Source organism: Carettochelys insculpta, chromosome 1 (genome assembly GCF_033958435.1).
Source record: "Carettochelys insculpta isolate YL-2023 chromosome 1, ASM3395843v1, whole genome shotgun sequence".
NCBI classification, from domain to species: domain Eukaryota; kingdom Metazoa; phylum Chordata; order Testudines; family Carettochelyidae; genus Carettochelys; species Carettochelys insculpta.
The window spans coordinates 370,942,569-370,956,809 of record NC_134137.1 but is presented as its reverse complement, the minus strand read 5'-3'; the positions used below and the strand labels follow the sequence as shown (position 1 = coordinate 370,956,809).

Sequence of the window (14,241 nt, the reverse complement as noted above, 5' to 3'; positions counted from 1 at the left end):
TTTGATAGCAGCCTTCAGTTTCCTGGAGCAGGGGTCTAAAGAAGATGGAAGGAGGCCATTCTCGGTAGAGATGGGTGGTAGAACAAGGAGCAATGATCTCAAGTAAGTGGAGGAGGCATAGAGTGAATATTAGGAAAAGCTGTTTTACTAGGAGGGTGGTGAAGCACTGGGATGGGTTGTCTAGAGAGGTGGTGAAATCTCTATCCCTAGAGGTCTTTAAGTCCCAGCTTGGCAAAGTTCTGGCTGGAATGATTTAGTTGGGGTTTATCCTGCTTTGAGAAGGAAGCTGGACTCAACCTTGTGCGGTCTCTTCTAGCCTTAGGATTCTGTTTCCTTTTTAGAATAAGCTTCCCGAGACTTATGGCTTAGTTGGAAGGCCATGGTTTTTGGGTTTGATACTATGCTCATTGCTTTCAGATCATCAAGTGGCTACTATTTGTGGTCCCCTAGGTCTCAGTACAATGCATTATGTAGGCATTGCACCAACACAGGGTAGAGCAATTACTGTACGTTCTTTGGGTCATCAGCTTTGCCCTTTTGAGACCATCTTACAATGCTCATCCTATGCAGGCAAGAGTCACTGAAAGCAGCTTTTCCAGTCCAAATGTGCCTTTACTCCATTACTGCCTTGGAACCGGGCTGCACAGAGATGTCTCCCTCTTCTCTCCCCAGCAACCCTCCCAGTTACAAATGTGGGAGCAGTTATACATTTCTAGCCCAGCCACTTGTAACTGAAGGGACCTTCCCGCCTTCATTAATAGGCAAATCACTTACAATAGCATCCTCCTTGGGGGGTGAACAAGACATTCAAACTTCCCATTACTGTCCCCAGACAAGTGCTGATCTGCAGTACTATTGTCTCTTGCGTCCACTCCACCCATAACCTCGCCACTTCTGCAGGAGAGTCCCAGGTGAGAGTCTGAGTACAGCTGCAGCTTTTGTTTATACAATAAACTCTTTGATATCTGGCATCCACGAGACCAGAGCTTGCTGGGTAATAAAACATTCTGTATAATAGAGAGTTCAGCTCTCTCCCTGGGTAGGAGGGCAGAGGAGTCTGCTGGCTGCACTGACATGTAGCACTGAGCAGGATATCACTCTCCTTGCCCCCCGAGGGGCAGGGTGTTGCTTGCACGCTTAGTTGTAGGACAGCCATGGGCTGGGGCATGGCCCTGGGCTGCAGAAGGCAGGGTTACAGCTGCTATCTCCTACCTCCAGGGCTCTGCAAAGCCCTCCAAGGTGTAGTCCCACAGTGGGGGGTGGGTGGGAGACTGCATCCGTCTTCCAGGGGACAGGGGGCATTGTGAGGAGGGCTGCATCTGGCTCCAGAGTGGGCCCCTCACAGCCCCCAGCGTTCCCCTTTAAGAGCAGGTGACCCACTGTGGAGCCCATGCCAGAAGTAGCTGCTCCGCCATGGGACAGGGATGGAGAGAGCAGAGGAGCTTGCTGCGTGTGAGTACAGCCAGCAGGCTCCTCTGAGTAACCAGCACTAAAAAACCCACAAGCATAACTTAGAGCCGAGCAGTTCTGGTCAGGGAGCACTGGGCAGGAGCACGGAGACAGCAAACACTGTTTAAACAAGAGTTTCTCATACATGAGAGAAGGTGTGTTGCCAAGTGGCTACAATACCAGACAGAGTCTGGAGAACTTCCGTATTTTCCTAGCTGCCACTGACTCATGTTGCAACCTTGGGCCGTGCACTTAATTCTGATTTAGTTGCCTCTCTTTAAAACAGGATCTGGATATCTATCTTACAAGTGGACTGATAAGCCTTAATTAATATTTAAGCTGCTCTTAGGCATGGTCTACATTGCAGTCAGGTTGGCATAAGCTGCCTTACATTGGCCTAAGTGCACAAGTGTCTTCACTTAAGATTGGCTCCTCACATCATGAGTGCCTCTGTGCTGCTCGGGGAGGTGCTGTTACTAAATCAGCACATAGAGTAATGGTCAATGTAATTGGGTGTAAATGCTACCTTGCTGTAATTGAAGGTTACTGGCCTTCTAGTGCTGATCCACACTGCCCCCCATGCTGAAAATATCATGGATAGAAGTGCTCCTGGTGACGACACGCTGCAGACACAAGGAGTCAAGACTGCATGCCCACAAGTGCTTTGATAGCTCTGGTGGATCTATGCTGATGGAAGTTTGATTGACTTAGTAGCGTTGGTGTGACCAGAGATTGAGGGTACGTTTACACTAGACATAGACATTGACCACCCATATGCAAATTTAGCTGCGTCAATTGCGTAGCTAAAATCAGTTTATCTGCAGTTGACTTCTATGTCTGTCCACATGGTGGAAGGTTGATGGGAGCATTTCTTCGTTCAACCTTCCTTATTCATCACCTCTTGCAGGGAGTACAGGAGTGGATGTAGACCCCTGAGAGCATCATTTCACGCATGTGTGAAATGAAACCCAAGAGGATCTACCCTGACTGGGTTAATTTCCTGCTGGAGTGTGCCTCTAGCCTCAGGTACTATAACGTGTCGTTGATTAAATAAAAACAAGACTTTGCTAGGAACTTGGCAAAGACTGTTCAGTCAAACGTGCCTGTTCTTGTATTTAGCGGATTTTGTGATGGTTCATAGTCTTACTTTCTTGGTGTTTTTCTGCCCTCTCCTTTGTCAGTTGCATCTGTCTTTCTGGTGAGCCTATTTTACTGCTGGTGGGCCTTGCATCCCACAGACTATTGCTGACTTGTCTCCTACTCTGTAAGAGTGCATTGGAAAGGCTGTTTAAGCCTTAACTTAGAGATTGGTGACTTATGTACTTTGAATGGGTGGTTTAAATTATTAAATGCTATTTGTATCCACCCTATTGCTCTGCTATCAAGCCTTGTGCTCCTTGTGTTAGTATCCTGCCCTGTCTGTATTCCCCAGACAACAAAAGATACTTACGTTTTGATTCAGGATGTTGACACCATACTGTTAGGTGTTTAAATACAAACCCCACCTCTTTCAAACTTGGGAGATGTAAAAAAATTAAATCATTCTTATCGAGCCCACGCTGTCCATGCTTAATTCACATTATGCAATAGTTGGATAATATCTTGTTAATGATACTACAGGTGGAACCTTTCTAGTCTGGTACTATTGGGATCTCACTGGTGCCAGGCAAGAGAACTTGTCAAACCACGGGAGGTCAGTAGTGTCTCGCAGCATTGCCAACACTTGCACTGCTCACTAGGCTCTTACAGACATAAAACAGAACACTAAGAGCCAGGCTGTTGGTGGTAAACAAACATTATGGGACTGCAGGAAATTTGGCTATGTCCATAGTATGGGGTCATCCAGCTAACTAAAATCATGCAGGATTATGGATGATGTGGGACTAGAGCTGTTCAGCCTGTAATGACCTAAATTAAGCTTCTAGCTTTACAATGGTGGTTTGGGGGGGGGGTAAAATTTGCTTTGGTTTGGAGTGGGCCTGGTATTTGTCTTTTTTCTGAATCACTGCTTTTTCACTCTGTTAGGAAAGCATGCTTGGCTGTCAATTAGGAGTTTAATGGTGTAACTGATTGCTAAGCCAGTCCTAGGGTTGCCAGATGTCCCCCAATCTGTGGGATAGTTCCACATGTTTGGCAGTCGTGTCCTGCATTTACACAAACATGTCCCTCAGGACTGCCAAGGTTCCCCCTGCCCCCAGCCAGAGATCCCACAGCTGGGGCTGCCAGCAGGGCTTCCTGTGTCCCACATTAGCTTTCTGAAAATCTGGCAACTCCATGAGTCACCATCTCTGAGGCTTAAAGAGATTAGCAGGAGCTAGAAATGGGATTCGGATGTGTGTGGCTCAGATGAGATGGGTAAAATTGTAGATGTCAGTGGTAACCCAGGGCAGGTGGCTGCCACTTGAGGGATGTTCTCCAAAGTCCCTTTTTTAAAATGTGTGTGTGTGTGTTTTTTTTTTATTGCTTTCACGTCCCTCATGTTTCTGGAATTGCAGAGCTGTGTGTTAAAAGTGGGCAAGCCAATCGTAGCACACACCTGGTGCCAGCTGAATGCATAGCTCCAAGAGTGGTAGAGCCTGAGCCGACCTACCTAGAACATTTCCACTGTTATCTGCCTGGTGGTTTTATAGGTGTAGCATCAGCTCTTGTGTCTGTGCTCATATTCCAGCTTGCAAAACTCAACCATGTCGGTTCGCTTGGCTCATAGTCTGCCAGCATGGCCAGATCTTACCTAGTCGTCCTCTAGGCTTTAATGTGACTGCTATTGCATTGTTAGTCGCCACTAGGTAGCTTAAATGTGTGGGCAACCCTAGTATGCTAGCCTAAAGAACATCTCGGTTGGGTGTGTATTGGGCTGAATATAACCAAGGCAAAATCAGCTCTAGAGAAATTGTCAGAGTTATCTTAACTGTCCTATTGTTTAATATTGTGGCTTAGTCCAATTTTATAGTTGTCTCATTTCCTTGCAGTTCTGACCTTTTTTTAATTGTTCCTCTTTTTTACAGTAAAACGCTTTCAGGAACCAGAAGAGGAGAGGCGTCCTTGGAGGATATGGTGAGAAATAGTTTGTTTTAAAAACCCTGAGCCAAAGGAAGTAGATTCTGTCTTAATGTTTACTATCTGGATTATTGGCCTTCTAGGTCCTGTGTACCAATGTTCAACTTGAAAATACTGAAGAGGCTGAAATTTTTAGTGGTGTTACTTCCTAGAAAGTTCCCATCACATTATAGATGAAATTGACTGAAGTACTGTAATCTTAAATGCCACTGGGTATTTGGACCTGCTTGGTATTGTTTACTATTAATTGAGACGTTCAGGGTGAAGCTATGCTAGGGAAGAGAGCCAATTTCAGATACATCAAATGGCGTAGCTAGAATTGCTTATCAAAATCAACTTTCTTCCCTAATGTAGTCTGGGGCTCGGAAGTATTGTCAATGTTGCTTACTCCATGTGATAGCTTGGAGTGCAGAGGTCAACAGCCAAGCCAAGAGAGAGCGATTTTGCTGTCTCTGAACATGTGGTACAAGATGATCAACCTTCCAGAGTTCACTTTTAAGTACAGATTAGCCCTCCGGCATTACCTTCTGGCATAACTAGTGAACTATGTAGTGCTAGCTCCAGACAGCCAATTGTAGTTGCCAATAGAATGTGTGTTACATTGCAGTAAGAGCTGCTGTACTTGTGGATTTGTAGTTAGGGGTGTCTAGACCAACCTCATATCAAGGGTTGGATGGCTTCATGACCGTGCAGGAGAACATCTGTCGTCATTGAGATCCCAGCTGAAATCCAGATCAGTAGTAACCAAAAACTTTCACAGTCTTATCTTGTCATCTCACATGGATTCTAAACAAAACTTGAGGTTCTGTCCTGTTCCCAGTAGAGAAATGGGAAGAACACCATCACAGTTGAATTCCTTCTTCCTGCAGCCTCAGCTGGGATGCCTTAATGAGCTTATAAAGGCTGAATTCTCTGACCCATTTCCTAATAGGACCTTCACTAATGCTGCACACAATGTTCTGGTTGCTCGTATCCAGTGAATTCTGAAATGAATGTTTGGTAATGGTGTAAAAGTTTTCTTGTGGGTGGGTTTTTCAAAAGCACTTGGCTTCTCCCTACTTCTGCTCTCATTTACTCGAACAAGAGTTTCTGGGACTCCCTCCTGTGGATTACAAAAGCTCCTTGTACCACACTTTGGTCTGAAAGTTTGAATCGTCACAAGTCTGATTCATGTCCCTGGTGCAGCTGCTGCCGAGACGCCAAATGTGGCAAGCAACTACAAGATGAGGGCGCTGCGTGAGCAGCGAGAGCCAACCAAAAATGCCAAGCTCTATCAGACCTCGGCTCCAACAATGCCTGTAGGTCTGTGGTGTAACGTCCCCTCTTGGGTTTCCCTCTTTTTAATAAGAAACAATTTGCTTTAAAAATAAAACACAGTGATGCCTAATTGAATTAGACTCAAAGGCAATTAAGCACGGTGGTCAGATTAAAAGAAACACCGGTGACAGCAGTAGCTAGTAAAGTTCCTTAGAGGGTATCCCTTGGTGTTAGGTCCCTGCAGTTCCCTGTATGGCCCAGAGAAAATGGAGGCTGAGAGTAATTAACTGTTACAAAAATGAAGTGGAATTTTATTATAAGTATTCACCAAAGAAACCTTTTCATTAGTTAATCCAGTTATTTACACTTACCTATACAAAAGATGGATCCGAATGCCATTCCCGTGTCTTATTCGCAAAAGTATTAGACCGACGGTGTTTGTTAAACCAGACAACTATCCCTGCTGTCAATTAAGTCCAGTGGGGGGGCGCTACTCCCCAGGGACCCAAAAATAAGATATAATACTGTATTCAGGTATGATATGCTTGGGGGCCCTGTTACCCCCCCCTGCGTTTACCTAAAGGGGGCATGGAGCTGCTGCTTCCTAACACTCCTTATTTATAAGGGTTCAGCCCAGGGGTTGCTAATTTCTGACATCAATAGTGCCTTATAACGAATTTGTAAGTGTATATAATTGCACTAAGTTAACAGCAATAAAAGGTCTTTAAGAGACACTAAACAATAAGCTTCTACTAATAATACTATACCTAATACTTAACCACAACAATAACAGTAATTAACAATAATATCAGCAACTGTGAATAGGAGTAAAGGGAAAGAAAAGAGTCTATATTAGAAGGATAGGCTGCTCCAGCTGCTGTATCTTTTGTAGCCTCAGCTCACAGCTGCTTAGTTGATGAGTTGTCCAGTCTGTTAAAGACGTCTCTTTGGAGCGCGGGCCAGCCCTGGCCCGGTCGGCCCCTGCCAGGGAGCGGTGTCAGGTGACATAGTATACCGCCGTCACTGCTGGGCTTTGTTGCGATGGTATGGCTGCAAGCTGCAGATGACACCTGGTGCGGCAATCCAGGTCCCCTCAGTGCTGTTGGTTTCCCACCTAAAGTTACCCCCTCAGATGAAGTGGATGGCTATGTATTGATTTTAAGTTAAAATCACTTTCTGAAGAAATTTCTGAGGTAAAATTTTGTGCTCTGATGTATCAAGCATGACCTGTCACCAAGGAGACCCTGCAACCCACCAGAGGCTGGGGGTGTCTCAAAACCCTGTCAGGGATTTCTTGACAGTCCCGGCTAACATTGCTATTTTAAAAAGCTGCTGCATCTAATCTTTTCAGGTTTTATGATACCTCCAAGCAAGCCGTGGGTGCCCTCTTCATCCATTTTGCCAATGTTTTCCTGTCTGATCATACGTCAGAAGATGCCTGCTCTCTGTGAGTATAGTGTTGTGCTTGCATTATTGTTCCATAGTTGAGACTGGAAGAATCGAAAGTCACTTTTATCTGTTGTTGCTATTGTTGAAACAGACAGAGGCTGACTCTGTCCCTTAATGCTAATTATTCCCATCTTAACAGTCTGTAGCTTTGTCTACGCTGGCAATTGCATGATAAAGCTTTTGATTTTTTTTTTTCCACAGGTGCTTAACAAAGACACATGCACACCAAAAGCTTTGTCATGGCAAGTACTAGTGTAAACAGATACACACTAATGTGATTACCTCCTCAAAACAAAAAAGCAGTCAAGTAGCACTTTAAAGACTAACAAAATAATTTATTAGGTGAGCTTTCATGAGACAGACCCACTTCTTCAGACCATAGCCAGACCAGAACAGACTCAATATTTAAGGCACAGAGAACTAAAAACAGTAATCAAGGTGGGCAAATCAGAAAAATGATCAAGGTGAGCAAATCAGAGTAGAGGGGCAGAAGGCGGGGGAGGAGTCAAGAATTAGATTGTCAAGTATGCAAATGAGCCCCTATAATGACCCAGAAAATTCCCATCCTGGTTCAAACCCCATGTTAATGTGTCGAATTTGAATACAAAAGAGTTCAACAGCCTCCTCTCTTCCAAGAGTGTTTGTGAAAATTCCTCTTCAGTAAGATGCAGACTTCTAAGTCATTAACAGAATGGCCCACTCTATTAAAATGGTGGCTGGCTGGTTTGTGGATCAGGAGTGTCCCGCCGCCTTCTGCCCCTCCGCTGTCTGAGTTGCTCACATGATCATAATTTTTTTTGATTTGTCCACCTTGATTACTGTTTTTGGTTCTCCGTGCCTTAAATATTGAGTTTGTTGTGGTATGGCTATGGTCTGAAGAAGTGGGTCTGTCCCACGAAAGCTCACCTAATAAACTATTTTGTTAGTCTTTAAAGTGCTACTTGGCTGCTTCTTTGTTTTGATAGTATATAGACTAGCATGGATTTCTCTGTTCTCTAATGTTAGGGGTTATAGTTATACTTATCTTCATATAATCTGAACCCTGCACAAGATAGTTTAAAATCTCAGGGCTTTGTCCATGGATTCTGTGGCAGAAGAGAGATACAAAGCCTGTGCCCTAGTCTTCCGTAGTTTAAACACCTATGTAACTTTATGTATGTGGCTACTAAAATCCCAGAAAATTATTTCCAGTGCTTTTTTTGTAAGCTGAGTGCTTGAGTGGCTGCCCAGCAGAGATTCAGATGCCGACCAATTGCATGGTAGCATGCCCACAGTGCCTACAGCTGTCGGTATGTTTTTACTGATGGTGCACATCCACATATGGCTTGGTGCACATAATAAAAATTTATTCCACCACCAGATGGGGAAATAGAGGGGAAACAGCTCTTAAAGCTGTCATTAGTCTTAAGCCAGTGTGAATGGTGATAATTTTCCTAAAGCATTCCCCAGGTGGCTGTGGATTGGAGATGGAAATATTCATTTAACTAGGGTTTATGTCAAGGCAATCTTTGGGATTCTGTAAAGAAAAATCTCTTGCTGTACATGAGCAGACAATAAATCACAGCTGGAGGCTGATTGCATAAATGTCATGGAAGATCTTCATTTGATCCTGTATCTGAGGGGTAGCCATGTTAGTCTGTATCCACAAAAAAACAAGATGCCCTCTGGGACCTTTTTATAGACCAACAGATATTTTGGAGCATAAGCTTTTTGTGGGAAAAGACCCGCATCTGACGAAGTGGGCCTTTGCCCATGAAAGCTTATGCTCCAAAATATCTGTTAGTCTAAGGTGCCACAAGGCTTCTTGGTTTTTTGTGTTCACAATCTATTACAGGATTGGTCTTCTCGGAACTCTACAGAGGAGCTGTTGGATGGGAATAGAGGCATTGGACCCAATTTTCCTTTCATTTATAGCTTTGCATTAATACAGCTTCTTTACCAACAGCACTATTGACTTGAATGGAGTTACTCCGTTGTCTCAGCAATATGCAAGGAAGGAGACTTGGGACTACTATGTATAATGGAGCTGGTCTTAGCTGAATGGGGATTCCCAGTAAATCAGCAAGAATTTGGGAGTTCAGAACACAGCTGAGTGTGAATTATCAAGTATTACACAGGGTGTTTTCTCCCGCTCTCTTAGCTACCTAATGAATTTCATCCTCGATGCCACACTGGGGGTGCTGCTGATTTGGATCGGTGTGAAGGTTGTCTCCTGGGTTGTGGAGCGTCGCAAGTATACGTACCTAGTCTTTGGAGAATATGGTAGGTGTAGGACAACCCGATACTTGCCTGCTAATATTTCTCTTATTATCTTTGTACAAAAGACGCAACAAATTCACACTTCCGTTGTTTACCAGAAGACTCGGGCTAATCAAACTCAAATTAGGTTCATTCACAGGAAATAATGTAGCAATCAGATGTGCAGTTAATTCTCATAGCTACCTGTCAGTCATGCTAGAGATTAGTGATGGAGAGCTAGCTGTGTTAGTCTGTATTCCAAGAAAACAAACCAGCAGTCATGTAGCACTTTAAAGACTAACAAAATAATTTATTAGATGCTGAGCTTAAGAACGGCCATACTGGGTCACACCAAAGGTCCATCCAGCCCAGTATCCTGTCGGCAGACAGTGGCCAGTGCCAGGTGCCCTGGAGGAGGTGAACTGAAGACAATGATCAAGTGATTTGTCTCCTGCCATCTGCCTCCAGCCTTGGACTAAAGGCTAGGGGCACCATACTTTACCCTTGGCTAATAGCCATTTATGGACCTAACCTCCAAAAATTTATCGAGCTCTCTTTTAAAACTCTGTTAGAGTGCTGGCCTTCACAGCCTCCTCTGGCAAGGAGTTCCACAGGTTGACTGTGCACTGTGTGAAGAAAAACTGTCTTTTATTAGTTTTGAACCTGCTACCCATTAATTTCATTTGGTGTCCTCTAGTTCTTATATTATGGGAACAAGTAAATAACTAACTTTTCAATGTTCACTTTCTCCACACCATTCATGATTTTATATACCTCAATCTCCTCTTTTCTAGACTGAAAAGTCCCAGTCTCTCTAGCCTCTCCTCATATGGGACCCTTTCAAAATCCTTCATCATTTTAGTTGCCCTTTTCTGAGCTTTTTCTAATGCCAGTATATCTTTTTTGAGGTGAAGAGACCACATCTGCACACAGTACTCAGGATATGGGCATACCATAGTTTTATATAGGGGAAGTAAGATATTCTTCGTCTTATTCTCTATCCCTTTTTTAATAATTCCTAACATACTATTTGCTTTACTGACTGCTGCTGCACACTGCGTGGATGTTTTCAGAGAACTATCCACTATAATTCCAAGATCCCTTTCCTGATCTGTTGTATCTAAATTTGCCCCCATCACATTTGTATGTGTAATTGGGGTTATTTTTCCCAATGTGCATTACCTTACACTTACGCACATTAAATTTCATTTGCCATTTTGCTGCCCAATCACTCAGTTTGCTGAGATCTTTTTGAAGTTCTTCACAATCTACTTTCATTTTGACTATCCTGAACAGCTTTTGTGGGACAGACCCACTGCTTCAGATCAATAGCCTTATCAGGACAGACTAATATGTAAGGTTGGCAAATTGGAAGAGTGATGGGACAATGTGGAGTGGGGAAGTTGATAAAAATATCAAAGTAAGTAAAAGAGTCCTTAAGGACTCTCCCCACCCCACCCACACACATCCCTCTGCTCTTCTGATTTGCCAGCCTTGATAACAATTTTTGGACCTCTTTGCTTTATATATTGAGTCTGTTCTGGTAAGGCTATGATCTGAAGCAATGGGTCTGTCCCACAAAAGCTCATCACCTAATACATTATTTTGTTGGTCTTTAAAGTGCTACATGACTACTTTTTTGTTATGCTGGAAGTTAGTTTTTATATCTTAAATGTCATGAAATCACTTGGTAATAAATAGGACAGGGTCCACATACTTTACTACTTCAGCAAAAGGAAGAATTGCCATCTCCAGTTTATTGATGACCACCCATTCAACCTGTCTCTCTAAGAGAATCCACAGGTCTTTCAACACATTCTAAATTAATCAAGGTTGCTTTGCACTTGGCTGGAGGCAGTGTTTGAGTTAAGCATGAAAAAGCCCAGCTAGCCATCCTTTTGGGGTTGCAAAGATTCTAAAAGAGAATCTGACCCAAGAACTCTTATTTCTAGATTGTGGGGTCAGAAGTACTTGTGGGGGCAGGGCAGGGGGGCTTAATCCGTGTTCCTGATGCTCAATCTCTGAGATTCTACCATCATCCTTCCTTGATTTCCTCCTCTGCTTTAGGATCTGTTAGCCAAGATGTCTTTGACATTCCCACTAGAGGGTAGCACTTGTCTTTGTTTAACTAGGAGGATTAAGTTAAGAGTACAATACTTCTGTCTTTGAGAAGGGAAGACAAATAATTTGTTTCCTACGGCTTTGAAAAGTTTTGGTATTGCTGAGTTTAAAGACCCTCTGAAGCTTCAGCCCATCTTGCAGAATTCTTTTCTGATCCTAGATGATCCCATCAGGAAAGACGTTCTCATTTTCCATCCCCACTGCCTCAAAGTTTTATAGTTGTCAGGATACTTTAATGGAAACAAGACTGACTGACTCCCTTCCTCCCCCTCACTCCCCCCCCCGCCGTCGCTTTTCATCTGGTCCTCTAAATAATTTGATCCAAAATGAAATCAGTGTGAAGACCTGAACTTTGTAGCTGGCTCCCTCCAAGTGCTTCGCACCTTGAAAGTGCTGTACAAATTAATCCTCTCACTGCTGGGAGAAGTTAAGTTCCTTCTGCTAGAAATGCAGACAGAGCTAGTTTTAAAAGGGCTTGCTTAGTCAAGATTCTTCTGAAAAATGTGTGAGCTTTTAAAACTGAGGTGAGGTAGAAAAGCAGGCAGAGGTGTGTGGGTGGGTCAGGGGGCATTTGTATATCTCAATGCAGGGTGGATGACAGACTTGATGGGCCTCTGGGGAAGATGGGTGGAGGAGGGGGGCTTGCTCTGTGCCTCTAGAAGGGGTGGAGCCTTGGGTGGAAGCAGGTGGGACTGAGGTTAAGTCTACCAGCCAGTCCTTCGGTGCCACCTGGAGTGTGCTGCTCAGGGCGCTGGGGAGCCACCAGCCACTCCCTTTGCCATCCCCTTCTGCTACCCTCCCCCTCCCGCCCCAGTAGGTTTATCTCAATGCAACCTTCATCATGAATCTTTGTTTTGAGGTCCCATACGTAAACACTACCCCAGATTACCCTGCAATTGCTCCTCTTGTAGCTAGTTAGTGCATCTAGTACCCATCCTCCTTCCTACAGCGAAAAACCTTTCACCTTGGGTCACCTCTCCCAGCCAGATGGCTGCAGCACCTCTTCCTAACCACTCTTCTGCCTCCTTGCAGTTGCCACGCCAACATGGGGACCAAGTTACGTTCTTGCCCCCATTACCCTCTCCAGGTGTCACGGAGAGGTAGGCTGTCCTTCCAGAGGAATGGGAGTGGAGAGGGTGTGGCGGTGCTGTGAACTTCTCTAGGCAGGGGCCCGGGGAGGGGTGGAGGTAGCTCCTGGAGAAGCAGAGCACAAGACGTGAAGAATTATGCAGGACCTTGAAGAGAGACAAGAAGCTGAGCTTGAGCTGGTGGAGCAACTCAAAGTGCTGTAGGGATAAGGGAGGATGGAATCTTAGATGCATTAACTGGAGGAAGTTGGAAATCCTTTAGCCATGGCCTGGATGGAAGGAGGGAGAGATTCTTTGATGAATGTTTTCCATATGGAGGCACTTTCTAGAGCAGGGATCAGCAGCACACGGTGGGGGCTCAGCCCTGGCATGCAGCAGGGGAGCAGAGATTGGGAAGGGTGAGCTGTCCCCTGCCAGTGCCCTGCCCAACCCAGAAAAGTGACCTGCAGCCCAGTAAGTTGCTGCACCAGGGAGAGGGGAGCTGGGCAAAGGTGGGCCCTAGCAGAGGTTGGCTCGGCAGCCTCACCTGGGCTCTGGCCCTGCACCACCTGCTTCAGGCCCACTCTGTCCCCCTCTGGCTCTGGTGTAGCCCCCCAGTGCCCTTGCAGGGGATGGGATGGGGGTGGTGCTATGCATAGAGGGACTCTAGTGGGGGCTGGGCCTGCCCTGTGGCCCTCCCACTTCCCCCCCCCCCCCCCCCCACAGGCAGGTGGGGGTTGGGATGTCTCACGTGTCACTGGCACTCAGGCCATACACAGAAGTCCAAAGGTCATATTTCGGCACTCTGCCTCGAGGAGGTTGCCGAGCCCTGGTCAAGAGACTTTGAGAGCCTTCCGAGTCCGACTCGCTCCAAGCTCACAGCACAACAAAATTGGGCAGAAACTTTATAATGTTGGAAATTAATGAAAAAACCCATTCTCTCCCTCCCCTGCCCCTAGCAAAAGTGGGACTTGTTTGGTAGTTCAAGCCAGCGGTTGGGGGGGGGGGGGGTGAGATTCAAGCTTTCCAGGGAAATTGCATTATTCCTGTGTCAGACGAGTGAAAGCTTTGTCAATAGGCGTGAATGCTTGCCTGTGTTTTTTCTGTTCAGCCAGAGGTGGGAGCGGAAGCCGCTTGTTTAAAATTAAGCCCAGCTAGAGCAAAGTTCTCTTGGCTGAAGAAAGAGGACACCGGTGGGGTAGCTGGAAGGATAGCTAGCATGCATTCCATTTTTAGCTGTCTCCTCCTTGCTGCACTTTTTTTTTTTTTTTAATGGGTGGGTGGAACATAACTGTTAAAGGACTGGAGGCTTCTAACAGTGTCCCTATAAATTGGGAATCAGACTTCAGTTACCTGGAGGCCTTGTTAGGAAGCTTCTGGATCCCTAAGAGCTGTTCTTGCTTTGTGTAAAGTGGAACAGATTGCTGTAGCTGCCTTCCTCTTGCATACAGAGGTCACACCGTACAGGCCTCTGTCTTGGTTTGAATGTCTGGCAACCCCCATCCTGCCCGTCTCCGATGCCTGCAGCTTGTGCCCTTGTAGTGGGGCCCTTGCCCCACTGCTGCGAGGAAAGGGTTAAGGCAGGCTGCAGGGAGCATGTGCA

The 14,241-nt window shown here is 45.3% G+C and overlaps 1 protein-coding gene across 1 annotated transcript in view; it reads left to right on the top strand.

The window, feature by feature from the left end:
- The window catches only part of LOC142019951 (store-operated calcium entry regulator STIMATE-like), a 68,372-nt gene that overhangs the window by 15,488 nt on the left and 38,643 nt on the right, over nucleotides 1-14,241 (top strand). The window contains exons 2-4 of the mRNA XM_075007420.1: nucleotides 4,455-4,503; nucleotides 7,115-7,210; nucleotides 9,353-9,474. Of these exons, the coding sequence (XP_074863521.1) occupies nucleotides 4,455-4,503; nucleotides 7,115-7,210; nucleotides 9,353-9,474 (267 nt within the window). The remainder of the gene's footprint in view (nucleotides 1-4,454; nucleotides 4,504-7,114; nucleotides 7,211-9,352; nucleotides 9,475-14,241) is intronic.